Genomic DNA, 27,323 nt, shown 5'->3' with positions numbered 1-27,323 from the left:
AACCCATACACCTGAATAATAGTAATAAAAAGGTATAGAGAATTCAGGAATGGTAACTTCATGGAATGTAAACAATTCTTCACCAATTGAAAGCCGTTCCTGTGAAAGTAAGGCATCATCAATGTTTATTATGGGGCATGAACTGGCTGTCTCTGCCTAAATGCAAATTCTCCCAAGTCTCACCAGAGGAGGTCACATGACAAACATCTTGTGACGTGACTGGCTCTCAAGGGGAGAAGCAGTTTTCCAATTTTAGCTCACAGTTAAAAACCGTCTAAAAATAAAACAACAATTTCGATTTAGTCCATAGCTAGCATTTTTTCCCCCCTCATGTTAACAAGCTCATAAAAGTGTTGCAAATCACTTATCAAGGAGCACATTTTAGGAGAGTAACAATTATACAGAAAGGGTTAGGGGCTAATGCACACTGCCAGTTAGGATCATACCTCACCAGACCAGTCAGTTTCTGCAGCAGGTATAGCTACTTGTTTCTGATTGGCCACTGACAGGTAGCTGCCTGTACAAACCAATAGCAGGCCAATACTGTCCTTGGCTGCTCACATGTACTCACAGAGGGGAGAAAATAACTGTGGATAGGGACGATGTTGTGTCCATGTACAAGACCTGTATGCATCCGGAAGTTCACATCTGTCCCTAAGCCCTCATTCACACTGAAGTGATTTGTCATGAGACAAGTCGCAGCCTATTGCCGGCAATAGTGCAGTTCCAATTGGTGCGACGCTGACTTTGAGGCGCAGCACCAATTTGCAAAAGTAGTTCCTGCACTACTTTTGCAGATTTCAAGTGCAACTTCAATAGACATCTGTGCATGAAGCCTCACAGATAGCTTTCAAGTCGCGGCTTTGAAATTGTGCGATTTCAGATGAAGTTGCACGATCTCAAAGCCCTGTTCAGTGTGAACTGCAAGTAACCCTGGCCCTCATTGGCCATATGTCAATGAGCTCTTTTGACGCTTTCCAAACAATGCAGGCTGCGTCACAGACCAGGATGGGTATTTATTACCAATGCTTATATAACCTCTTCCATCTATGTGGTAGAAAAGCAATGGAATGTCAAGTTCTGTTACAAAATCCTAAATTCAAATGATGTTAGCCATTTATCAAACCAGCTGAAAAAATAAACAGTAACATACAAATGCAGTAGATTTTAAATGCAAGCTATTAAACACGTATGTCATTACGTCGTTGTCATGAGTATCATAACAAAAATAAAACTACTGTGCTTATAAATCTGTCAATCTGTTGAAATAGTCTCTATATTGTATCTTTTAACTCAATTTTTTTTCAGAATTTTAAACTCCATATTTATAAGAGAGCATAGTACAAAGTGAATCATATATCATTCTATCACATGATAAGAGTGTCTGCTCTACAGATCAAACTTACAATTAAACTGTAAAACCAAAAAGTGCACGACACATTGGGCTCCATTCACTAAGCGGTATCTTACAGCTTACAAGTTTTTGAAAAAGTTTTTGGGTATTCACTAAAAAAAACACCACTAAAATACCGCATGAGTTATTTTATGAAGTCATGCGGTATTTTAGTAGTGAAAACATGCACCAACTTGATGCCTAGCTTGTTTGCACCCAAAAAAGTTCCAAATGTTGCCATGGAGGGGGGGTAGGGGGGAGTGGGTACCTGCTCCCACTTCCTGGAAAGATTGCCGCACAGCGATCTACGTCATGTTTGGCCTCTCTTCTTCCCCTTGCCGCCTTCTGAGACTTGTGTGTGTCCCAGAAGATGGCAGGACCATTCAGAAAGTGCAGCGCAACTCACACATGCAGAGGTACGAAACTAGCTGTGAAGCCTGAAGGCTTGTTTCCCTTAGTTGCTATGCCGGCCCTGTCAGTGGGGCTCACCACTGACAGTTGAAAGTATAAAAAAAAAAAACAGGAGAGGGAGGGAACAAGCTGAACCATATGAGGCCACATGCCCTTAACATGGAGGGGGTGCCTTGGGGCATGTTGATAGGGACAAGGGCCTTTTCCCCACAACTCTGGCCGGTGGTTGTGGGGGTCTGAGGGCAGGGGGTTTTATTGGAATATGGAAGCCCCCTTTAACAATGGGACCCCCAGATTCCAGGTCCCCCTATGTGAAGGAGTATGGGGTACATAGTACCCCTACTCATTCACCAAAAAAAAAAAAAAAAGTTTTTGACACGTTCTTTATTTAAAAAAAAATATTATATATATATGATCCCCGGTACGGAGTGGATCCAACGTCAATCACGATGCCAACTGCCACTGCCAACCCGAAAAGAGAAGAAAAAAAAAAAAAAAAAGGTTTGTTCACGCCGAAAGCTCCTGCCATCTTCTAGCTATAGATTTGGCCCCATGCCTTTCCCTGCTGATAGCCTTACCGTCACAGGCCTAGAAAAGGCAGAGTATGCTCAAAGATTACAAAGGTCTATAGATCCTCTCCCTTCCCACACATGACAGAAAGTGGGCCTTGTGACTTGAAACTCAAGCACAAAGTGATGAATTGTGGGAGGAAGGGGAGAAATAGAGGCCCTTTATTTTCAGAGAGGTTTTGGCAAAAGAGTCACTGGGATACAAATCACTTTTATCAAGAGCGAAGACCATAAGGCATCATTAATGTTATGGCTTCTTGAAGTTGGGCATGATGGGTAATTGTATTTGGGAAAAGAAGGAACCATTCCCATTCAGTCATAAATATGCATCCCATAATATTTTTGTATGTGCTAACAACAGAAAACTAATAAGTAATTTGAAGGAGGTAAACCCAAATGGTAACACATGAAATTTAACTGAAAATAGTTAGGCAAACTAATGCTTGTAGGTAATTTTGATGATGGCTGACTATTCCAGAATAGTGTCTCTGAAGTAAAGATTGTAGTTTGGTTTTAAAATGGATGCACCTATGCAGTGTGGACATACGTACCGTGTCAGGCGAAATAATAAGGTCAAAAGATAAGGAAATTTAGTACTCTGTTATAGGTAGTACAGTCTACAGTTGCTCTGCTTACATCTGAACTACTGTAACGCCAAATACATTTGGTAAGCCATTTTAGAAACTTATCTAGTGACTTATTTTGTAATTCAAACTGGCAGGGAGCAAAAAAAGTATATAAATCATAGCAATCATACCAACAGCCTTAAAACATTCAAATCAAGAAACGGGGTACCATAAACTTAAAAAAAAATCTAGTCCCAGTGGCTAGAGTTTTGATACGGCAACTAAGTCATGAAAATGCTTACCATGGACAGAGCAGCATCGCTGCCCATGGACAGAGCAGCATCGCTGCCCGTGAGCCCTTTTTCCTTTAATTCCTTGGGGTGTGTGGGCTTATTTTTAGCTCTCATACTGGAGATGGTGACTTTTCTAACATACCTCATTTCACATTCTCTGCTATTGTAGAGACCCAGTAACGGAAGCTTTTTGTATTGACTAATATCGTTCCTAGGGCATTGGCAACCTGGTATGTCTATTGCACTTCTATCTTTGTACTTCCTCCGGCGGCTGGACTGCCTGGTATTAGACTATAAAAGAGTTGAGCCATTTCTTACGTTGCTGTTTGTTTTGTTGGCAGCCACTTGTTCAGCTGCCTATTTTTTGTTATGCGTTTTATATAAAATCCAAAAAAAAAAAAAAGAACGTATCAAAAAAAAAAAAAAGAAATGGGGTACCAAGAGTGCTTCCTCTATTTGTATTTTTATAGCAGATAATCAAATTTTAACTACATATGGTATCATAATTATTTGTGGAATCAATTCCCAAGAATTCAACGCAAACCTGGCGCCAGATAAATTCCAAAATGATCCTTTACTCAATCAGATATATTTAAAACCATTGCCTCTTATCTGTATATGTGTGCGCGCTCACACATAACATGCACATGTGCATAATCACACACACACACACACACACATAAACTGCTGATATATAAAAAAAAAAAAATAATAATAATAATAATAATAATAATAATAATAAAGCTACTAATTCTATGGAACAGGAAACAAAGCAGTTATAAAGATAAATCAATTAGCTTGCTAATTTCTCCCCTCTCATTTATTTAGCTGTACACTGTATTTGTAGTAATTGACTACAATTATGTTAATTACTAACTCTAGTGTAATTACTATATTTATTGTAATTGATCACGCAATGTACCCACAGCAAAGCTGGCATTTTGTCGGGCATCAAAGGAGCAGGCTGTTGGAAAGCTGTTCTCCAAACTAAATAAAAGGAGGGGGATATGCTATTAGCAATTGAAAAGGGTAAGTTGGATTTTACGCCCTGTTAGCTTGAAAGCACCAGTTCATTAAGGATATTAATTTCCTGATAACTACACATTGAAGCATGACATACCAGCGCTGTATCTATAGGACTTAGGAATTATAAATGCCTGACAGCTTCAACAGCTAAAGTGAAATCAATTAAAACCACAGCATTTACAATCCGAGAAGACATAACTGCACCATAACTACTCAAGACTACAATTTTCACATGACAAAAAAAAGCCATTCAGAAACCTTCAAAACCTGACAGGTCAAGAAAGAAGTTTGAAACAAACCCAACTTATAACCATCATCTCTCCTTTTTGTTTGTCAGATCAACGTTGCCACAGTCTGTGCAGTTACTGCTTCTGCCTGCCAGCTGCCACGAGGTGATTTTTCATGTCTTGTCAGAAAAAAAATCTTTTATTCTATTTGCTCTGCATTAACATGTCAGGTTTATTGATCAAGCTCTCTTCAGCTTCCACAGCAGGGCACTGTGCTCTTATGCCTAAGGGGGCTTTGATGTCCTCATGGCTTTGCAGGCCAAATAATGCACATACTAAATGGATTTAATGCAGAAAATGTGTTTCTGTGAGACAGCTACATTAATAACAACCATCCATAGTGATAAATATGCATTTCTATCAAGAGATAACACCACTCCCCTTTTCTCCTTTTGCACATTTTCCATAATCATTGACTTTTCCACAATTACACCATAACTCTTGAGATATCTTTTGGATCTAATCCCATACTTTCTCATTCAAGAAGCAGAAGGTCTTCATTTACGGACGGCTGTATATTCGGGCCACAGCTGAATTTCCAATGCAAAATCTTTTAGTATTCTGCAGAAAAATGTGGACTCCACTACAGACACAATAGGGGAGGAACATACGAAAAGCCTACTAAAGCCTTTGTGTCAGTGGCAGCCATGGCTAGAACATGCATTCAGATATGAAGGTACTTACATGAGGAGCCACAATCACAGAAACCAATTGTCGGGGGCTCATCCATCAAAATCCACACATAAGACGAAGCAATGACGCCACAAACTAAACCCTCTTATTGTTATCAGCCAAGGAAGCTGTCATCTTTTCTTCTTTTTTATTTTCTGGTTTTAATCATTTTTATTAGGTTTTCAATGTATAACAAAGTGAACACCAAATACGCCCATGCAGGGGCTACAAATGTAAACTGTATAAAACAGTAAATGTATACAGGTGCTAAATATTGCCAGACAATAGAACATAGAAAACAAGTGAGAAGACCAAGAGGGATACCTCATAAGAATCAAAAAATGTAGAATTGTGTGCTTCCCATCCTAAGGACAAGAGAAGAAGAAGGGAGACTAAAGCCCCGTACACACGCACCGATTGTTGGCCGTAAATTTTCGGCCAACATCCGATCGCCGATTGTCGGCTTGTTAGTATGATGCTTCCGACAACCGACTGCGACTTTTCGGCTGAACAAAATCTGGTGTGCAGGCTATGAAATTTTTGTTGGCCGTTAGCAGAAAGGCCGATTGTTCCTCAGTCAGTACAGATTTCGGCCGACAAAAATGTGATGATCAAGACTGGGCATGCTCAGAGAAGAAAAAACACACGAAAAGTAGACCAGAACATGACATCACTTCTGCAGTTGGTTGTTGTTGGCCGACAAAATTTGTGTGCAGTTTAGAGCACATTTCAACCAACACAACAACACTGGACAAAAGACGGCCGATCGGATGGCCAACAATCGGTGCGTGTGTACGAGGCTTTAAGGGTAGAGACCGCAAGAGTAGGAGAAAGAAGATGAGGAAAAGGGAGGAGGAGAAGAAAGATGCGGACGGAAGGAAGGTGAGGGGGTGGAGAGAGAACAGGGACTCGGGATCATCCAAAGCGATGGTCTTAGGCGACCAATACTGGCTGGGTATAACGAGGGAAAGGAGAATTCAATCCAAGGCTCCCAAATTTTGAGAAACCTGGAGTGGGAGTCCTTTAAAATGCTAGACATCTGTTCATTATTCATTAGGGCAGTCATGAAACTCTGTTTAATTATCAACTGCCATGGTGCTGCACATGTGATCAGTTACGACTCCAGCCATTTGGTGGTTTGACAGTTTGGTTGAGCGCATAAGGAAATTAAACAGTTGCATTCCCCGCATTTGCTGGAATATAACTGTTATTTTTTTTTTTTTTTTACAGAAACAAGTTACAAACAAAAAATACAGAGCTGTGTTCACAGTGGACAAAATCATAGGCAAATAAAAGGGCAAGGTACAACATATGTACATAGTAACAGAAGATCTCCCACACCTGCAATAAAGGCACAATTGGGAGGATTCCCATCACCCTCCCACCCAAGCAGCCCCACCCCCCCCAGCCGGGGTCAGTCACCTCAGCAGGATCGGCAGCCAGAAGCTAAGCCAGCCATAGGGACGGCAAATGAAGGACGATACCACCCAGTAAAGGGACCACAAATCCAGAAAGAAAAGGGGAAGAAAGGAAGGGGGGAGAAAAAGGGGGGGGGGAGAGAAAAAGGGGGGGGGAGTAAGGAAAGGGACCCCAAAGGGAGTCAAGCACAGCAAAGCAGAAAAGAGGAGGTCAAGAGAGAACAAACAGAGGAGAGAGCGCAGGAGGGGAAGGGTCTAACCCAGCCCTCCCCTAGCCACCCACAAACCCCACACCTTGTCAAACTTCTGAGGACAACCCCTGCTCATGTAGGTGAGTTTATAGAGCGGCAATACAGAGTCAACCAGGGTCCGCCATCTCGACAGTAGCGGAGGATCAGCCGATTTCCAAAGTAATAATATAGTTTTCCGGGCATAGAACATAAGATAAAATATAAAGAGCAGCGTGTGCCTCTTGTGAGAGACCAAATCACAAAAACCCAGTAATGAGACTCTGGGATCAAGGACCATGCCAAGAATCCCCAAACCCTCAAGCTCACCAACCACCTCCCTCCAAAACCGCTGAGCAACAGGGCAGGACCACACCATGTGGAAGAAGGTACCAATTTGCCCACAGCCCCGGGGGCATACATCCGAACTACCAGGGCATATCTTGGCCACTCGCTGAGGGGTATAATAGGCCCTATGGAGAAATTTAAGCTGAATGAAGCGATCATAACTGTTATTTGAAACTGTTAAATCAATGGTTTTAGTTCCGCTTTAAGATTTATAGAGTTTTTGTCAAAGTTTCATCAACGTATAAAGGCCTGAATCTGACTTCACAACTGGTGCTTGTTCAGTAGTACACAAAACATATTTGACATAACATTGTTTCAGCTAGTTTTCTTCATAAAAAGTTTAAATCTGTAAAATACTGACAATCTATACTGATAAAAGTTTGGCTAAAACACTCAAATCTATGTCAAAGATTGGAGAAACATGCATACACGGAAATCAACTGAATGCAGTAAGACTCGCCAATACAAGAAGAAACGATGCTCACATATTACACACAAGATTGGCATGCAGAACAAATCTTATTTAAGGCTTTGCAACAGTGTACTCACTGTACTTAAACCCCTGCTGTCAAAATGCATAAAATTAATTTCAACTGATAGACAGAGAAAGGATTTTAAAACACACGGCTCATTGTCCAATAGAAGGGTTCCTTGCTTAATGTCTGGCTAGGTGCTACACTGCATGTGACATGTCAAAAGACTGCTTCTCTTTCCACCGATATCCCCTTTCCACTTAAATCCTTAACCATTCCAAACTATTTCAACAACACTGGTACCCACTCTAAAAGTCCACATTTTTGCCTCATTCATCCATTCATTCATTCAAGTATTTGCCACATTAGATATCTGATGACAGAATACTTGCCGCATATTTCTTACTAAAACTACTGAGCAAGAAGTGCTTATTGTCCACATAGATGACTGTGGCACTTTCTATCAGAGCACAAGTGTGTTCTGGGACTAGATCGTACATGATAAGCTGAAGGGATTATTGCACAGAAAAGGAGCTGCTGTAAAGTGCACTTCGCCTAAACTACAGCTTGCAAAAGGGGGGCTCATTTGGAAACTGCAATGTAATGTGGGGGCCTGTATTTGAATCTCTTTTATGGTACCCTTCTTTGTTTTGTCCACCTCTGTGTGCTAAACCTGTCCCATGTCCCATTTGCATGTGTATCCTTCAGCAAGGCTGCTGCAATGTTAAAGCCTAAATCAAAAACAAAAAAATCAGCACAGGGGACAGAACTTACAATCAGTAGAAGGTGTCCATTATGTTGAATCCTCTGCGGTTAGTAGCAATTCTCCTTTATCCTGCCCTCCACCCCCACCCCTGCAATCCTCTGGTGCAGCTGGAATAATACAGCTAAAGCCAGCCATAGACAGTTCGAATCTCAGCTGGTTCAGCAGGAACCAGCCAAGATTCCAACCATGTATGGGCAGGCTGAATGTATCAAAGTTGATTGATCGATCAATTTGGATACAAACAGCCTGCCAGATTTTACTTGCACTTATTCCTAGGGGCAGTTATATTCTGTAACAATAATCACTGTGTTCTCCCGGCAGCGATGGCTTTCCACCCCCCCCCCCCCCCAAACTGGAAGAACACAATGACTCCGGGAAAGGGATTCCCCCATCCTCACTGGCTGTGTTGATGTAGTAATCGAACAGAACATTTTTTCCTGCAACCACAAAAGAAATTTTCTCTGTCTATGGCCAGCCTAAAGGGCTGTTGCAGGCTCTCATTAAGAGAGCCTGACTATGCCCACCCTTTCCGCCCCAACTCTGCCATTCATAGAAGATATACTACAGCTTCTATGAATGGAATATGATCTATGAATGAAGCGGTAAAAATTACCAATCAACCGCCTGTCCTTAATTCATAGATCGGGTTTTATTCCTAGAAGCTTACCACTTCATCTGTTAGTAATGGAAATTCTGGAATCTCACCTCACTCTGCACCAAGCCTCAACAACTAACTAGTAAAAGCTTATTTACTTTCTGGCCAGAGTTCCTAGACACAGTATCTACATTGGCCTTATCGGAAATTTGGTCCTTATTTTGATGGCGCCCAACCAGGTGCACTGCTTAAATCTAAGAATAAAAGTTGGGGTAAATCAGCAGGTAGACTGCAGACCCATAATCCGTTTACATGCACAGTTTTCATTGAATTGTGTCTTTTAAAGCAATAATTATTTGTTATGTTTTTCTTTTTTCCTACAACCTTAATATAACAGGCTACGCACATTTTAGTAGAAGGCAGAAAGTGCAAAGCATGTTTGCATACAACAGGATAAAATTATCTGAGAACACTGCTACTGAAAAATGTGTGAAACAATATATCATCACTATGTGCTGCAACCATGGGCTCACATGTTCCTATGCTTACATTTTAGGCAGCTGGCCTTTACACCAAGAATAAAAGAGCTTTGCTTTCATCATTAATTCATGGAGAACTAGGGAATAGCAAGGCATGGATACCCACAGACATGAGATATATCTCCCAATCTGCCATCTTTTCCAGCAAATCGCTCAGATATCAAATGTAAGAATATCCAATAGACTATTCTAAGAATCTGTAACCTACAATTCAGGATTCCAGGAAAACATGTACCTGTTTTTTAAATGAAAACAAGAACAGTGCATTGCAAAGAATTTCTAAAGAATTTACATTTAAAAGTAAGGGATGGAGCTATAAAACATATCATGAAAGACATATGGTGCATATGGCAATCAGCACAGAATGTACAGTTTAATGAACGTTTGTAACCAAAACATCAGCAGGTCTTCTAAGCTCCATCACTGCCATTAACAGGAAAGTTATGTACTAAACATTTCCCGATGAGGCCCATTGGCAGAACAGTGAAGCTTTATGGATTTTTAGTCTTCTTAAAAGTTATTTTTGCGCGTTTGTTGGTTGCTTCCCCCCTATGTTTGTACTCCACCATTCTGTAAGTGTACTTTCCACATCTCAAAAAAATCCACCATACCAAATTGAACACAAAGTATTCATTATTAATGGATGTCTACTTTGCCTATTAGAAGGAAACAGCTTTTAGCATCGTTAATCTACGTTAGGTGGTTTATGAATGTATGCTGGTTCATCCTCTGGGCATCAAGCATTTCAAATTGCCTATGCAAGTTTTTTTTTCTCAGAGCGTGTGCCTTTATTTTAAGTAAAATGTAACTCACTGGTCAAGGAGAAGGGTTGGACAGCAAAACGGGGTTACCTGGTGACCATGCAAGCTCTGGTTTCAATTTTCTTTCTAGGGGCCTGTTATACCTGAAGGGTTTCACATGTACTGTTACTTTAAGGCTGGCTCCACACAAGAGTGATGACAAGGGTCAAGGGGCAGAGTGGCCATCTTAGAGACATGTAAGAGATGCATTGATATACAGAGCTGTCCTGTAATGCATGCTGGAGTGTACAGTGAGTCCTGAATAAACAACCGTTGTTCCAGATCAGTCCTGTGTCTCTCACAACACGGAGAATGTAACAGGGCCCTCAAAGTTGTCTGAAAAGGGGCCAGCTTACTCTTAACACATTCAGCATCAACATAATATTATACATTCATGTGTTGCCACTTCAGCTCTGATAGTTATTATATTTTGCTATGCAATTGTGTTTGCTATTAAAATGTTTTCCCATGTAACAGTTTAATTATTCTTACTAGTAGCACTTACCTTATAATGGACCACATGGGATACAATGGCACTGCATTCATCATCAATAACAAAATGTAAGTATTATCTCACCTTCAGACAAAATAAACCTTTACTTGTGGTAAAATATTAAAGTGATATTAAACCCTCAGTTTTACTGATTTGATCACTTACTGAGCATGCAGCTTCTTCCCCTTTTACCTTTGCCTATGTTCCAGTTTGAGCTGCTGCCATGATCACTGCTCCAGGTTTTTCTTTTTTTAGGATGGGTCCTTTCCCTTGCAGTGTCCTATGGAGCCACCCTTGCATACAAGGAATAGAGTTGTAACCTCCTACACCCCAGTGCCTAACCTGCAGTCCTTGGACCTCTGCAGTATGTAGTAGGAACATTTATTAGGGTAATAGCATTGATTTCTACAATCCTCATGTAACATGTTCCCAGTTTCATATTGTCTTCTGTAGCATACCCCCAGCCAAAATATATGTCCATACTCTCTTACCCTAATTTCCTCTAATAGGTCTGCAGTTTCTGACAGTCCTCTCTAGCATTACATATATTTAACGGTACATGTGGCCCTTTGAGGATGTCAGGGGCCGGTTTGTAGGCCCCCTTTAGCTCATAAGTTGACAACCAATGCCCTACACTGTTTACATCAGTAGAGACACACAATACCATAGCCTACTTAGGATGGCAAGGTACTGTCCCCTGTCCCCCTCCCCCCCCCCTCCTCCAAGCTAACAGGCTGGCTCCAGTCTGCACTGTCCACTATTAACTCTTCTCTGAGAACACCAGAAGTTGAGGGAAGCAGCACTAAGGGAGCAAGAGCCAACATCATTGAAAGCTGAAAACCACAAATTGCTGGGGTAAGATTTTTAACAAATAGTTTACTAGGGAATGTTTATTTTACTGTGCTCAATGTGTTAACCTTAAAAAATATTGAGGATTTAATACTACTTTAACCTTACAGTAAACCTGTGTGCAGATCATACAAACTATGTTTTTACGTCTTCTAAACAAGCAGAAAACGTAATTTAAAACAAGCTCAAATTCATATCTGTATCTACAAGCATTATGGAAAATTTTAAATCTGTACATTTTTTTTTGGGTTACACTAGTCAAATAATTTACCTCTAATGCAGAGTATCACCATGTTGGTTGCTGTTTACTGCGCAAATCCTCCCTTCTGTGATGCTGCATACTACACAGAGCGGTGATCTTACAGTGCTGTCTAGATGGCTGCCCGTAGAGAGGCAGTGGCTGCAACAGTGAAGGATGCAGTCATCTGCCTTCCCTTTTCTCAGGGAGCAAGGTATTCTGGGAATGGACAAGGGGAGATCTGGTCATTCATCCACACCTCCTCATTCCACATCCATTCACAAAACTCCGCATGTGCAGTGAAAAGAACACATGGCTTTATGAAAATGGATGAGGGAAGAGGAAAAGGAAGGTGAACGACTGGATCCTTCACTGTTGCAGGTGCTGTCTTTCATCCCAGTAGCATAGGAAGATCACACTCACCCCTGTGTAATATCCAGCATCACTAAATAGACAATTTGTACCATAAACAGCAGCCAGCCAGACATAGGATTCTCTTCATTAGATGTAACCTACTGTATTTGAGTGGTGCTATATCCCAAAACAATTTACTGGATTCTCTTTTTGCAATGAATGTGTCATCCTCAAGCTGAACTCCACGAATGAGAAAAAATGTATCCTTGAAGTGAGGCCCCTCGTACTGCATGGGTTAAATACTCATTTATTCTAATGGTACAGAGAATACAAGTGTAATACCTACCCTATCCCTCAGTCCAGCAGGCTCCAGCTCTGTTCTCGAGCTCTGGGCTGTGGGTGGTTCCTCACTGTCATCCCGAACAGGGCCAGGCTATAAACCCTGTACATGAGGAGGCAGCCATGCAACTACAACCTGAAGTTGCTTAAAAAGCACACTGCCAGGGAGCAGTCACATGGATTAAAGCATAACTCCACTTTTGCTGAGAAAAAAAACATTCCCCTCTGGGTGATCTCTGTACATTTCAAGGATTTTAACAAACTTTGTTGCAGATTCCTAACTTTTGATATTCTGAAGAAATCTCTGTTTGTTCCTCTGTGCTGAATGGGTCTAATGGGAGTGGTTTCATAATTATCTATCAGCTGTGGCAGCTGCAGGGCTCTAATGAGGGAAGCTGCTGGGCCTGCATCCCTTTAGACGTGTTCCTATTGAAAGTATCTCACCAAAAATGACATTTTTGTTGCAGGTGATGCCAGAAAACTGACATATCTTAGGCAGACTTCTGGGAAAATCGGTGAGCCAATCACACAAGCAGGAAATGATGTTTCTGGGGTGTGGTCAGTACACATTCTGTGTACAGAACAGCTCCAGGTAGCCATATTGCATTGCATTTTCAGAAAATTACAACAGCCGCAGATTGAAAATGAAAAGTAATTTTTAATAACATTTAATTACAATACGATTTGTTTTGCAATTGTATACGCTATATTGTTTTGGTTTTTTTTCAAATTCTTTATTTAAAGCAGAAAATATAAAACATGAAACAAAGTCTCAGCGCATCTTCCGAATATTTTACTGGGAAAATCCCTGGACGTTAGTCCACGCTTATTCACAGTTCTCATACAAAATGTGTTAATTTATAAAATGTTTTTGATATTTTGCTTGAAGCAATGTAACTTGTTTATGCGCTGCGTCGCATTCTCTTTACCTTTGTCACTATTTGAAGTTTTCATGTTTTGCCTATATTTACTCAATAAAAACTTTTATGGAAAAGTCTCAGCGCATACTCAGTACAGCATTACGATTCCTGAGGTACATAAGGCAACATTGGCGTAGAATCATAAATGAACAGAGTAGCGAACATAAACATAGATAAACTTACAGCGATGTAGAAGTCAATGCAAAGACCTTAGACCTTGTAAATATCATACAGGGCTGCAAACGCTATATTGTTTTTTCTTTATTTGCTGATTTTTTTCCCCACGAAAGTGGAGTCATCCTTTAAGGAAGCCTGATGGAGGCAGGAATAAGGCAATACACCTCATCCCTGCACCCCTAGACTAAATGAGCATTTAACCCTTGTGAAACAGAGAGGCCCCACTGCAAGGGTAGATTCTGTCACATTCCTGGAGTTGAGCTTTAATTAAAAAAGAAAGCATCTCAACTGCACAGAAAAAAGTTATATAAAAAAAAGGTGTTGATTTTAAAGTGGAATATTTAACCAAGAAACACATAATTAAAGTTAAAACGTCCAGCACAATGTGTCAAATCAGCAGAAAGATATTTACATATAACATTCATCTTCACAAACTGGTGCTTGCTGATGTTACGCCTTACTGATGTGCACTATGCCTTTAAAGAGACCCAGTCACCAACTTAAGAAATTGCAGGAAAATGAAATTTAAATGCTTACTTGCAGCTTTTCATGAATTATTTTCATTTCAACTATTTTCATAAATTATTTTCATTTCAACTATTTTCATAAATTATTTTTTGTGAACTTAAAAGTCCCTTTCAAATTGGTAAAAATGTGACTAGTCAGGCAGAGTCAATTCCTTAGCTCACCCTCTCTCATCATGCATGTCACAGCTCTCTCCAGTTCTGGGAATGTCTAAATACTGTATGTGCTGGCCCAGCAACTCTGCCCCTGACTGTATAAACTTTTACGTAGCTGGACAAAATAACGGAATGGGCAATGACTTGGCAAATGAGGTTTAACGTGGAGAAGTGTAAGGTTTTGCACTTGGGGACTGGAAACATAAAAGCACAATACACGTTAGGAGGGGAACCCTTGGGGGAATCAAAAATGGAGAAAGATCTGGTTGATGATAGACTAGGCAATAGCATGCAATGTCAAGCGGCAGCTGCCAAAGCCAGCAGAATATTAGCATGCATAAAGAAAGGGATGTATTCCAGAGATAAGACTATAATCCTTCCACTTTATAAAACTCTGGTCCGACCGCATCTGGAGTATTCTGTCCAGTTCTGGTCGCCAGTCCTCAGGAGGGATGTGTTGGAGCTGGAGAGAGTCCAGAGAACGCCAACTAAACTAATTAGGGGATTGGAGGACCTTAATTAAGAAGAGCGTCTGCAATCGCTTGATTTATTCTCCCTGGAGAAGAGACGCCTGAGGGGGGACATGATAGCAATTTTTAAATATCTCAATGGGGATCTCAGCTTAGAAAAAAAAACTGTTCAGTCGAAGGGATTGCATGAGGACTCGAGGGCATACATTGTGATTAGAGGAGAAGCGTTTTAACCTCAGGCAACGTGGAGGGTTCTTTACGGTTAGGGAATTCTCTACCACAAGAGGTGGTTTCTGCGGGTAGTATGGTGGCTTTCAAAAGACTTTTAGACTTACATCTCAAGGATCAGAATATTCAGGGCTATGTGAGATGATTACAGCCACACACACCTACACAGGTTGAACTGGATGGACTATTGTCTTTATTCAACCTCACCTACTATACTATATGTAAGGTGACGTGTCACAAGAGTGACAGCTCCCGAGGCTGCTGACATCACATCCAAGATGGCAGCGCACTGCAGCAGTCTCAGGGCTTTGGATGACTAAACAAGAGAGGCGTTTACAGATAAAACGGATTTATAAGTATAGTAAATGCACTTAAAATTTTATTGGAAGATTTAGTTTAAATAAATGGTCAGGCAACAGGGTCTCTTTAAAGTAGACATCCTTCACATATATGTCATTAAAGATTTGCTAATCAAGAACTAAGGCGAGAGTCCAAATGCTTATTGTAGATAAAATATGAGGAAAAGCCACTTACTGTAATAAGTTAAAGCTCAGATCCAGGCGCTTTGCAAAATGACCATATTTGGAAGCAAGAAATCTTGGAATTTCTTCACAATCTTTTCCAATGTATGACACCTATAAGCAAACAGAGATAGATGTATATCCTGCAAATGTTTGTTTTTTTTATGTTTTCAAATTATAGAAGAATGCCACCCCAAATATTTTCTTTGATTATGGTAAAGAGTGGTGCATTGTTTAATTGTACACTGAGTTTACCCACAAGGGACATTACCTACCTGTAGTGTGTTGTATTCCTTTGTACTTCTGTCTTGTAGTTCAGTAGAAATCTTATGTCCTCCGAAGCCACCTCCACCCCTGCTTCCATAATCTTCTGGTGCAATCGGGGTTACTAGGGCTGAGTGCCTGTCAAATGCAATCTATGAATAGAGGATTGGTGATTGAAAGGTCCACCGCCTCCATTCATAGATCGTCTTTCATTAATGGAAGCTGTAGTAAAGACTTCTATGAATGGAGGCGCTGGTTGGAATAGGCAGGTACCCTTGATGAGAGCCTGTGACAGCTCCTCAATTCTATTAACCCCCACCATACTGGAAGGAGTGGGGGGGCATTGGAGGATGGCAGAATTTTACTGAACTAGAAGACAGGAGCCCAATGGGCACATCACACCGAATGCAAGCAATGTCCCTTGCGTTCAGCTTGTATTTTCTTTTTTATATTTGTAGGTAAACTTAGGGTTTTCGGTTGGCAATACACCAGTAGAATTTTATTGAAAATGTTTGGCTTTTGCAACTTTCCTTTGATTTTCTAATGGTTAGTGGGGGTCAAACGTACATTTGTTTTAGGCCCCTTTCAGACTTGTGCGACTTGGTCCTGCGATTTGGGACTGCAAAGTCGCATGACAAGTCGTAATGCATGATTTCCAACCAGTACAATTCATATCTGTACGACTTCAAGGCGCAATGAATTCAAAAGTAGTCCCTGCACTACTTTGGCCCGATTTTTAATGTGTTTTGAGGTCCAAAGATGTAGGCATTGCAAAATCACAGCAACAAAATTGCGGTACAATTGCGTGACTTTTAGGCCGCATAAGTGTAAAAGGGGCCTTACCGTTGTCACAAGAAAATCTGAAGAAGCAGAAAGGAAAATTTCTCTTAAACAAATGAATTTCTAACTGTGAACGTGGTGTTCCTTTGGGAATATTGTATATTCTGTAATTAAACCTGTCTAATATGGTTCCATTCAAATAACAAGCCTAGACCATTGCTAAAAGAGAAGTATGGGAATTTTTTAATTTTTTTATTCATACAATGCCGCATCTGTCCCCTGCTGGCTCGAAGGCTGAGAACCGAGAGATCAAACACAGCTGATCGCTCAGTTGTCAGAGCTCTGTGAGCAGAGAGCTGGTGACTGTCAGTCTCTGGCTCTCTACTCTGCCCCCTCTCCATGTTCACTGGAGCACTGGGCTGTGGAGGGGCAGGAGTGGCCGGCTCAGGCTCACAGCAGCTTGCCGAGAGGCTCGGGTGTGGGTCCAGGCTGTAATGTTCCGGTACCTTTGGTACCCTAAATTACACTTTCCACAAGTGTATGCGCCCCACCATTTACTTTTGGAAAGGTGCGCATACACCTTTAAGACTGGAGCTGTCATCACCCAGCGCCGGACTAGATGGCTATTTAAATCGCCGGTTCTCACTCACATGTGTTCGTTCAAACACCCTTACCTGGATGCTAACCTTGCTTGAAGCTTCCATGCTTGCAAGCTTACCTCGCTGACGGAACCTCGCTGCGCTGATCCCGGTATCCCGCTACTGGATTATCCGCCTCTCCTGAACCACCCTTCGGCTGTATCGCTAATAGTGCTAAGTACCCCGCAGGGGAATTCTCTATAAACTTATACTAAGCTTACACTATCTAGCTCTGCATAGTAAAGACTGTTTATCACATCTGCATAACTAGATTGCTAGCTCTTGAGACTACTGCTACTTTTCTGCACTGGGTTGATCTCTTTTGTATGTCCACCTGCTATTCTGTCATCTGCTACCATACAACATTGCTAAACCTTCCTGCATCCATCTGCTACTGTCTCACCTTCAAGTGTCTATCACCTACCACCTCCACTCAACCTATCCCTCAACCTTCATCATTGTGTTACCACATACATAAAGTCACTCTAGGAACCAGCTTGCTAATTGTGTGTATTTACTGGCTGAAATAAGACCTTCCACACATGATGAGTCATTGAGGTTGGGAATGGTATCTCAGCATATCTCTTACATGACTACTGACGTGGAACTATTTCTGCAGCTGAAAATCCACACCATATAAGAAACGCAGGAGCGTTACACAGGTGTGTGGACAGATCCGAACCATATGGTCTGGCGAACTTTCCTGAGCCTAGAACACTCTGTGATGTCAGCCGACAACAGGCTTCACCCTGCTGTTTGCTGAAAAAAGGGTAACAGGAGTGCAGAATGATCTTCACTCCTGTCATCCACAGGAGAAGTACAGCCAAACAAGCTTTGGCTGTACTTCTCCTTTAAGGGCTTTGGAACAAAATTAGTTGACTCCATGATAGTAAAAAAGAAAGTTCTTAAAAACTATTTTTCTGCAAATGTTCAAAAAAAGATCTAACCGTATATGGCCAGCTTTACTGCTGTGCATGATTTGGTGAAGCTTCCCTCCACAAACAGGGCTGATACACGGCCAGAAAAACCAATAAACAAAACCTACATTTAGGCTCCTTTCACGCGGTCCGCCTCCGCCGGCGGACTCCGTGCTGCTCAGCGGGGATCGATCCACCAATCCCCGCTGAGCAGGCAGATGACAGCTCCATCTCCGCTCTGTGTGCGGAGAGGGAGCGGTCAGATCCCCGCTGTCCTCTATGGGGAAATCGGATGAGAATGGACCGCCTGTCCGTTCTCATTCGATCTGATCCGATGGACGGATGGAAAATAGGGTTTCCACCCATCCGGATTTAACGGACAGGATCGGAATCAGATAGCAGCGGGTTTTAGCGGAGATGTCTCCGCTGCCCCATAGGGATGCATGGATGATCCGATCAGGTCCGCCTAAAAAACTGACAGGCGGATCTGATCAGATCGTTTGTGTGAAAAGGACCCTTACACTTGCATCTTAGGCTTGTGATAATTGCAAAACATCCAAAGATTCCTGCTGCAGCTAGGTGTTCACTATAATGACAGGTCGCCAGCAGCTGCAGCTATTCACAGCTCTCTGCTCACGTGCATACAGAACAGGTTCTGCGGCTGCCCCTAGGCGCTCACAGCCGCAACAGGAATCAGAAGATTCCTGCCACTGCAAATTGCACCAGCCTACATGGCCAGTGAGAATGTAACAGTGACTTAAGAAGCTGTTGTAACATTAATATTACTTTGCAAGTGGAAAAAAAATACTTGATAAGCTTGGGCAAGAAAAGCTGTTTGGAACTCGTTTGGATGAAAAACCTTATAGGATAGACCAGTATGGGTCTCATTTAAACTAACTAACCCCTAACCTAATACCTCAAAGTTTGAGAACCACTGCCCTAGGCAAAAACTCTACTTTGTATTCATAAATCATTTTAGAACATAACTATTTCTCAGGCTTCACTGAGGGTCGCTTATTTGAAACTTTCATTCAGTCAATCAACCCCTTCCAACTTCCTTAAAAAAAACAAAAAAAACAACAACTTTCAAAACACAGTACACACATAGAACTGAAACTGAAAGAGTCGTTTATGACACGTGAAAGCTTGCATATGATGAGAGAACCGGTGAGATCAGCAAATACAAAATACTTGTAAAAGCTTTAAGTGAGCCCTTACGGGACTTGTATGCTCACGGTTAGATTTTAATGAGGTGCCCCCCATAGGCCATCGTTTCTGGGCTGCCCCCTATGACCACAGATCTTTGTGGTCTCCTATCTTTCTATACTAAAGTAATTAGTATAACCCATGGGTAATGAAATGCTGATGTCTGTACTTTATCCTTCGGGCTTATATAAGAAAGAAAAGAAAAAGAAAAATATAAAACACGGGGCAGCCTGTTGCTCTAGGCCAAGGCCGCTATTATCCTTCTAAAAACAAAAGCCATGTTCATACACAGAAAAAGAGCTGCCAGTGTGGGGGGAAAAGCAGACCACAGAGAACGAAACCCTGGAAGCAAAGTAGGAGTTGGCTAGAAAGTTTCAGAAACATTGAATTGGTTTTGTAGAATTGGAATACCATTTTAGCAGTTGCATTGACTAAAGTATAAAATGCTAGGTAAATAGCAGTGAAAAAATATACACACACACACACACATTATATATATATATATATATATATATATATATATATATACACACACACACACACACACACACACACATATACACTGCTCCAAAAAAATTAAAAGGAACACTTTTTAAATCAGAGTATAGCCTCACGTGAATTAAACTCTGGGATATTGATCTGGTCAATTAAGTAGCAGAAGGGGTTGTTAAGTAGCTGCTTTGGTGTTAGGCCCCTTTCACACAGTGGACCGTTAAGATCCGCCTGTCCGTTTTTTTGGCGGATCTGAACGGTCCCCCCATGCATCCCTATGGGGCATCGGATGTCAGCGGTTGACATGTCCGCTGACATCCGATCTGGATGGATGGAAACCCTATTTTCCATCCGTCCAGCGAATCAGATGGGAAGGGACCGCCGGTCCGTTCCCATCCGATTCCCCCATAGAGATGTATGGGGAACTGACAGCTGTGTCTCCGCACATAGTGCGGTGAACAGCTGTCATCCTCCTGCTCAGCGGGGGATCAGCAGAACGATCCCACGCTGAGATAAGCGGAGTCCGTCCGACAGACGGGCTGTGTGAAAAGGGGCCTTAAAGAAATTAACAACAGGTGCACTAGATGGGCAATAATGAGACAACTCCAAAGCACGATTCACTCAAATGACCAGACAGGTACGGGTATGTATGTGAAATATATAAAGGAGATCATAGCGTAATCCCGTAGAAAACCAGCAAAATTTATTTTAAAAACTACTTACAAAATGTCCAGAAAACAATCGCATATAGGAATTATGAGGCTGTAGGTTGGATCTCGGCGTACCGTGTCCTCACTGTAGTAGAAAAGCAAAACCGGCACGGAAGGGGGGGTGTGTTCACATTACGTCTGGTGCCGATGACGCGTTTCGTCATCAGTTGACATCGTCTGATGAAGAAACGCATCAGAAGCAGTAGACGCAACGTCAACACGCCCCCCTTCTGTGCCGGCTTTGCTTTTCTACTGCAGTGAGGACGCAGGACGCCGCAATCCAACCTACAGCCTCATAATTCCTATATGCGATTGTTTTCTGGACATTTTGTAAGTAGTTTTTAAAATAAATTTTGCTGGTTTTCTACGGGATTACGCTATGGTCTCCTTTATATATTTCCCATACATACCCGTACCTGTCTGGTCATTTGAGTGTATCCTGAGGATCGTGCTTTGGAGGTGCCTCTTGTGATTCTGGAGTTTATCCTAACACACATGCTTTTGGGGCCATTTTACTAATTTGATTGGCCATATCGTTCTGGTAAGCAGCCTTATATAATATCGCACTGTGGTGTCCCCCACCCATTTTCTCGGTGTTGTCACAGGAGGAGATTTTCAAACAAGCTTCTTTTTGGATTATTTTGCACAATTGTTTTTGGGATCTTCTTCACTTCTGGAATTTTTTGGACTTTTAACACATCATTTATTTTGCTTATTGATTTTCCATGGACTTTGGTTATATGTCATTCACTTTGCACATTGATTTTCGTTTAATATTTATTGCATTCACATGAGATATAATTATATGTTTTAGCGCTACACTATTTTGTTTTATTTATGATTTGGGATCACTGTCTGTTGATCAAGTGTTAGCAGCTTACATTCATTTCATCACTTTTTATTTTTTATCTCAGTACATTCACATTATTCATCTTTATCGCAGAAATCCCCCCCCTCCCCTTTTTTTTAATAATGAGACAACCCCAAAAACAGGAATGTTTTTACAAGTGGAGGACACTGAACTTTTTTTTCCCTACCTATTTTTTCTGAAGATTTTCACTAGTTTTGCATTTGGCTAGGGTCAGTGTCACTACTGGTAGCATGAGGCAATACCTGGACCCAATAGAGGTTGCACAGGCAATCCCACTCCTCCAAGCTGGCACCTCAATACCTGCCATTGCCAGAAGGTTTGCTGTGTCTCCCAGCACAGTCTCAAGAACATGGAGGAGATTACAGGAGACAGTTACTCTAGGAGAGCTGTACAGGGCCATAGAGGGTCTTTAACCCATCAGCAGGACCGGTATCTGCTCCTTTGTGCACGGAAGAACAGGACGAGCACTTCCAGAGCCCTAAAAAATTACCTCCAGCAGGCCACTGGTGTGACTGTCACTGAACAAAAAATCAGAAACAGACTTCATGAGGGTGGCCTGAGGGCCCGACATCCTATAGTGGGCCTTGTGCTTCCTGCCCGGCACCGTGGAGCACAATTGGCATTTGCCATTAAACACCAGAGTTGGCAGGTCGGCCACTGGCGCCCTGTGCTTTTCACAGATGAGAGCAGGTTCACCCTGAGCACATGTGACAGAGGTGAAAGGGTCTGGAGAAGCCTTGGAGAACGTTATGCTGCCTGTAACATCGTTCAGCACGAACCGGTATGGTGGTGGGTCAGTGATGGTCTGGGAAGGCATAAACATTGAGAGACGCACAGACCTCTAGAGGCTAGACAATGGCACCCCGACTGCCATTAGGAATCAGGATGAAATCCTTGGACCCATTGTCAAGCCCTACACTGGTGAAGTGGGTCCTGGGTTCCTCCTGGTGCATGACAATGCCCGGCCTTATGTGGCGAGAGTATGCAGCCAGTTCCTGGAGAATGAAGGAATTGATACCATTGAATGGCCCCACGCTCACCTGACCTAAATCCAATAGAACACCTCTGGGACGTTAGGTTTACGGTCCATCTGACGACGCCAGGTTGCACCTCAGTCTGTTTCAGTGATGCCCTGGTCCAGATCTGGGAGAAAATACCCCAGGACACCATCCGTCATCTCATTAGGAGCATGCCCTGAAGTTGTCAGCCATGCATACAAGCACGTGGGGGCCATAAAAACTACTGAGTACCATTTTGAGTTGCTGCAATGAAATTTCAGCAAAATGGACTAGCCTGCTGCATCATTTTTTCACTTTGATTTTCGGGGTGCCTTTAAATTCAGCCTCTGTAGGTTGATCATTTTCATTTCCATCAAACAATGTGGCATCCTTTCGTTCCTAACACATTACCCAGTCCATATCAGTATAGATATCCAGCATGATATTTTTCCCCTTCATGCTTCACTCTGCTGACCAGCTTTATGGAGATACTGATTTTATTTTCCAGCAGGACTTGGCACCTGCCCACGCTGCCAAAAGTACCAATACCTGGTTTAATGATCATGGTATCACTGTGCTTGATTGGCCAGCAAATTCGCCTGACCTAAACCCCATAGAGAATATGTGGGATATTATCTAGATGAGGAAGATGAGAGACACCCGACCCAACAATGCAGACGAGCTAAAAGCCACTATCAAAGAAACCTGGGCTTCCATGACACCTCAGCACTGCGACAGACTGATTGCCTCCATGCCACGCCGCATTGATGCAGTAACTCATGCATAAGGAGCCCCGACCAAGTATTGAGTGCATACTATACTGTACATGGACATACTTTTCAGTAAGCCAACATTTCTGTATTAAAAATCCTTTTTTTATTGGTCTTATGTAATATTTTAACTTTCTGAGATACTGAATTTTGGGTTTTCACTAGCTGTAAGCCATAATAAACCAAATTAAAAGAAAGAAATGCTTGAAATATATCACTCCGTGTGTAATACAACTACATAAAATATAGGAGTTTCACTTTTTGAATTTAATTACTGCAATAACTTTTTGATGATATAAAAAAAAAAGAAAAGAAGAACTGGGCTTTCAGCATTTTATTCACATTACAAAAGGTCCATAAAGACATGGATGAGCGAGTTTGGGGTGGAGGACTTTGACTGGCCTTTGAGTCCTGACTAGGGATGCACCGATCTGACTTTTTTGGACCCGATACTGATATGTGGCGTTGTGAAATCGCAGATACCGGAACCGATCCGGAGCTACACACAAAGCAAGCGGCTGCAGTACAGAGAAAAGCCGCTGCTTCATGTGTATGGCTCCTCCATTCACAGGCAGAGTGCATCTGATATCACTCTGCCTGTGAGCCGGACCTATACAGGAAGTAGCGGCTCCCATCCCATACTACTACTGCACCTAGTAAGGGATGGCTGAGCCTTTACCAAGCAAAAACCGGATCGGCCAGTGGATCGGTCAATGTTACCGATCCCCCGATCCATCTAAAATGGCCATATCGGCGCCAATATCCGATCCGAATATCAGATCGGTGCATCCCTAGTCCTGACCTCAACCCAATAGAACACCTTTGGGATGAATTACAGTGGAGACTGCGAGCCAGGCCTTCTCGTTGAACATCAGTGCCTGACCTCACAAGCGCGCTTCTGGAAGAATGGTCAAACATTCCCATAGACACACTCCTAAACCTTGTGGACAGCCTTCCCAGAAGAGATGAAGCTGTTAAAGCTGCAAAGGATGGACCAACTCAGTATTGAACCCTACGGACTAAGATTGGGATGCCATTAAAGTTCAAGTGCGTGTAAAGGCAGGTGTCCCAATACTTTTGGTAATAGAGTGTATGCACACACACACAGAAAAGGGAAATCCCAACTTGTTTGCACCCTCCACTGCCACGTTTGGCACTTTTTTTGGGGGGGGGGGGGGGGATTCTTGGTAAGAATGAGGGGTATTGGCGCAAGCAGAATGCCAGTGTTACTGAAGCAGTCTTTACTGGGCTGGGAGGTGGGGCGTATCTAAATTCCAGTATGAGTCCATAAAGGTTCTGGTCCACTTAGATGGCTGTTGGCGGTAAAGACAGAAGCAACTCTGCATGAAATACAAGGGGAGAGAGAAACCCAAGCGCCAATCTGAGTGTAGCAATAAAAAACCTTTAATGTGGGATAAAAATAATATTACTCACAAGAGTAAAGTGATTACAGGCATCCAATATTGGAGAAGGTCCTGGGCATCTTACATCCAGGGGGTCCAGGACTGGACTGTCTCCTGTCTCCCACATGAGACCGCCACTCCTCTGCACCAGGACCAGCTCGGCCAGGATCTAGAAGGACCCCCTGGATGTAAGATGCCCAGGACCTCCTCCAATATTGGATGCCTGTAATCACTTTACTCTTGTAAGTAATATTGTTTTTATCCCACATTAAAGTTTTTTTATTGCTACACTCAGATCGGTGCTTGGGTTTCTCTCTCCCCTTGGTTTTGACAGGTATCCACTCCCGCTTCAAGCTAATGTAGCACTACTCCCATGGGAGCTGCTGAAAGCGAGTTCCCCTGGGTTACCCATAGCAATGACTTGTAAATCCTTATCACTTTAAATCCTTGGCTCAGTCAGTAAACAGTCCAGGGGATTTGTTTTTTGTTGTTTTTATTGTAGAACTTGGGATGGGATGAGTGGGCTACTCCAAATGAATGAACTATGCACAACGTGAGGACTTCTAGCTATATTGAGTGTGGCAAGGCCGCTGCTTCACCTTGCCACTGTAGTGAAGTACTGGATAAATGAACTGTATAGTGAATTACTCTTCAGGGCCCCGCTTGGTACCCCCTTTACTCTTATTCTTCAGGGTTCTACTCGGCACCCCCTTTACTCTTGCTTACTGTGTGAGCTGACCTTCTGTCCTCTGACCTACTGGAGTGGTCCCTCTTCCTGGGCAGAACCCTTGGCAAGCCCCCTGGTACTCACGGACACTGTTTTTCCCAGTTGACTTCTGCCTGCAGCTCCACTGTCAGCTTTCCAGGACTCTCAGGGTTCAACTCCACACTTGGCTCACCCGACTGCCCGTGACCACTTTCCTCAGGCTGCAGGAGGAGAGACAGCCATCACCCTCCTCCTAGGACTCTGCTTCCCGCCAAAGACACCCTGTCACATGTGCCCTTGGCTTTTATGGTCAATCTCAGGATGCACTGTAGTGGTGCCCTCCCACTGGGACTGCCACAAAAGCCTGTTTGCCACTGGCCAGGTTTCCTCTACTGTCCAACAGGTTCCCCCATTGGAAACAGTGGGGACACTCCCTCAGACCAAATGACTCGTACCTGGACACATGTAACAGGCATAACTAACAGATCAGGCTCCCCTGATAAGCACATGGAGCATAACGATGCTTTGAGCCTAGCACCTATCTAGGAAGGTGTTACACTAAGTTTTCCGGCAGCAACCTGAGTGAAATACGTACTTGTTCTAGGAGACGAAAGTTCGCCCCCCCCTCCTTCCCCCGCAGCCTTCTGGAACACATCACAGGTCACAGAAGACTACAGAACTATTTACAAGGCGCAGCGCGTCTTACGCATGTTCAGTAGAAAACCGGCCATTAAGCCACAAGGCTTCATTTCCTATTTACTTTACTTGCTATACCGGCGCCTGCACCCAAAGCCGATTGAAGACATTGCTGGATCCCTGGACAGGTAAGCATCCTTATATTAAAAGTCAGAAGCTACAGTGTTTGTAGCTGCTAACTTTTAGTTTTTTGGGGGGGAACCTAGAGCTCCTCTTTAAGCTGACAAAGCAGAGAAATTACAGATATGCCTGACCTTTGCAGAACAACAACCATATTATACTTATAAATGTGGAGAAAATAGCCAAATCACAAATGTAATGTAGAACATTTTCTCTCACGGCTAGTTAAAGTGGAAATCCTGGCAAGTTTTGAAGGCACAAGGACTCTTTATAAGGCAACATCCCAATGAAGGGGGCTTTGTACCTTGAAATCCTTCTATGCTTTTTACTACAGATAGCTGTTAAATGTAGTAGTCCCACAGCCAATCTAAAGCTCCGTACACACGCACAGATTGTTGGCCGTAAATTGTCGGCCAACGTCCGATCTGCCGATTGTCGGCTTGTTAGTATGATGCTTCCGACAACCAACTGCGAATTTTCGGCCGAAAAAAAATCTGGTGTGCATGCTATAAAATTTTTGTTGGCCAACAAAGAACGGCTGATTGTTCCTCAGTCAGTACAGATTTCGGCAGACAAAAATCAGATGAGCAAGACTGGGCATGCTCAGAGAAGAAAAAACACACTGAAAGTCAACCATCACATGACATCACTTCTGAAGTTGGTTTTTGTTGGCCAACAAAAGTCCAGTGCAAGTCTAGAGCACATTTCAACCAACAAACAACACTGGACAAAAGACGGCCGATCGCCAACAATCTGTGCGTGTGTACAGGGCTTAAATGTCCACTTTTTAGTCACGTGAGTTACATTAGAAAAATCGCCCCCAAAAAAAAATTATATTATATCTAGATAGATAGATAGATATAACCAAATGCCCCAGTAAGGGCTCTTTCACACGGGCGTTCCATATGTCCGTTTTTCATCCCATCCGTTTGCGGATGAAAAACGGACATAATGTATCTCTATGTAAATACGGATGTCAGAGGATGATCATCCTCTGACATCCGTTTTTTGTCAGTTCAGTTCAGTTTTTTTGAACGGAGGAGAACCCTATTTTTTCTTCCTTTCAAAAAACGGAACTGAAGCAAAAACGGATGTCAGTG

The 27,323-nt window shown here is 42.5% G+C and overlaps 1 protein-coding gene across 1 annotated transcript in view; it reads right to left on the bottom strand.

Annotated features, from left to right (window-relative positions):
• The window catches only part of LRMDA (leucine rich melanocyte differentiation associated), a 1,170,541-nt gene that overhangs the window by 1,136,286 nt on the left and 6,932 nt on the right, over window positions 1–27,323 (bottom strand). Inside the window, 1 exon segment of the mRNA XM_082268110.1 lies at window positions 15,666–15,766. Coding sequence (XP_082124236.1) covers window positions 15,666–15,766 — 101 coding nt within the window.

Source organism: Pelophylax lessonae (genome assembly GCF_965119305.1).
Source record: "Pelophylax lessonae genome assembly, chromosome: 9".
Taxonomy (NCBI): domain Eukaryota; kingdom Metazoa; phylum Chordata; class Amphibia; order Anura; family Ranidae; genus Pelophylax; species Pelophylax lessonae.
The sequence above is the reverse complement of the archived record's forward strand: the minus strand, read 5'-3'. Positions and strand labels throughout refer to the sequence as shown.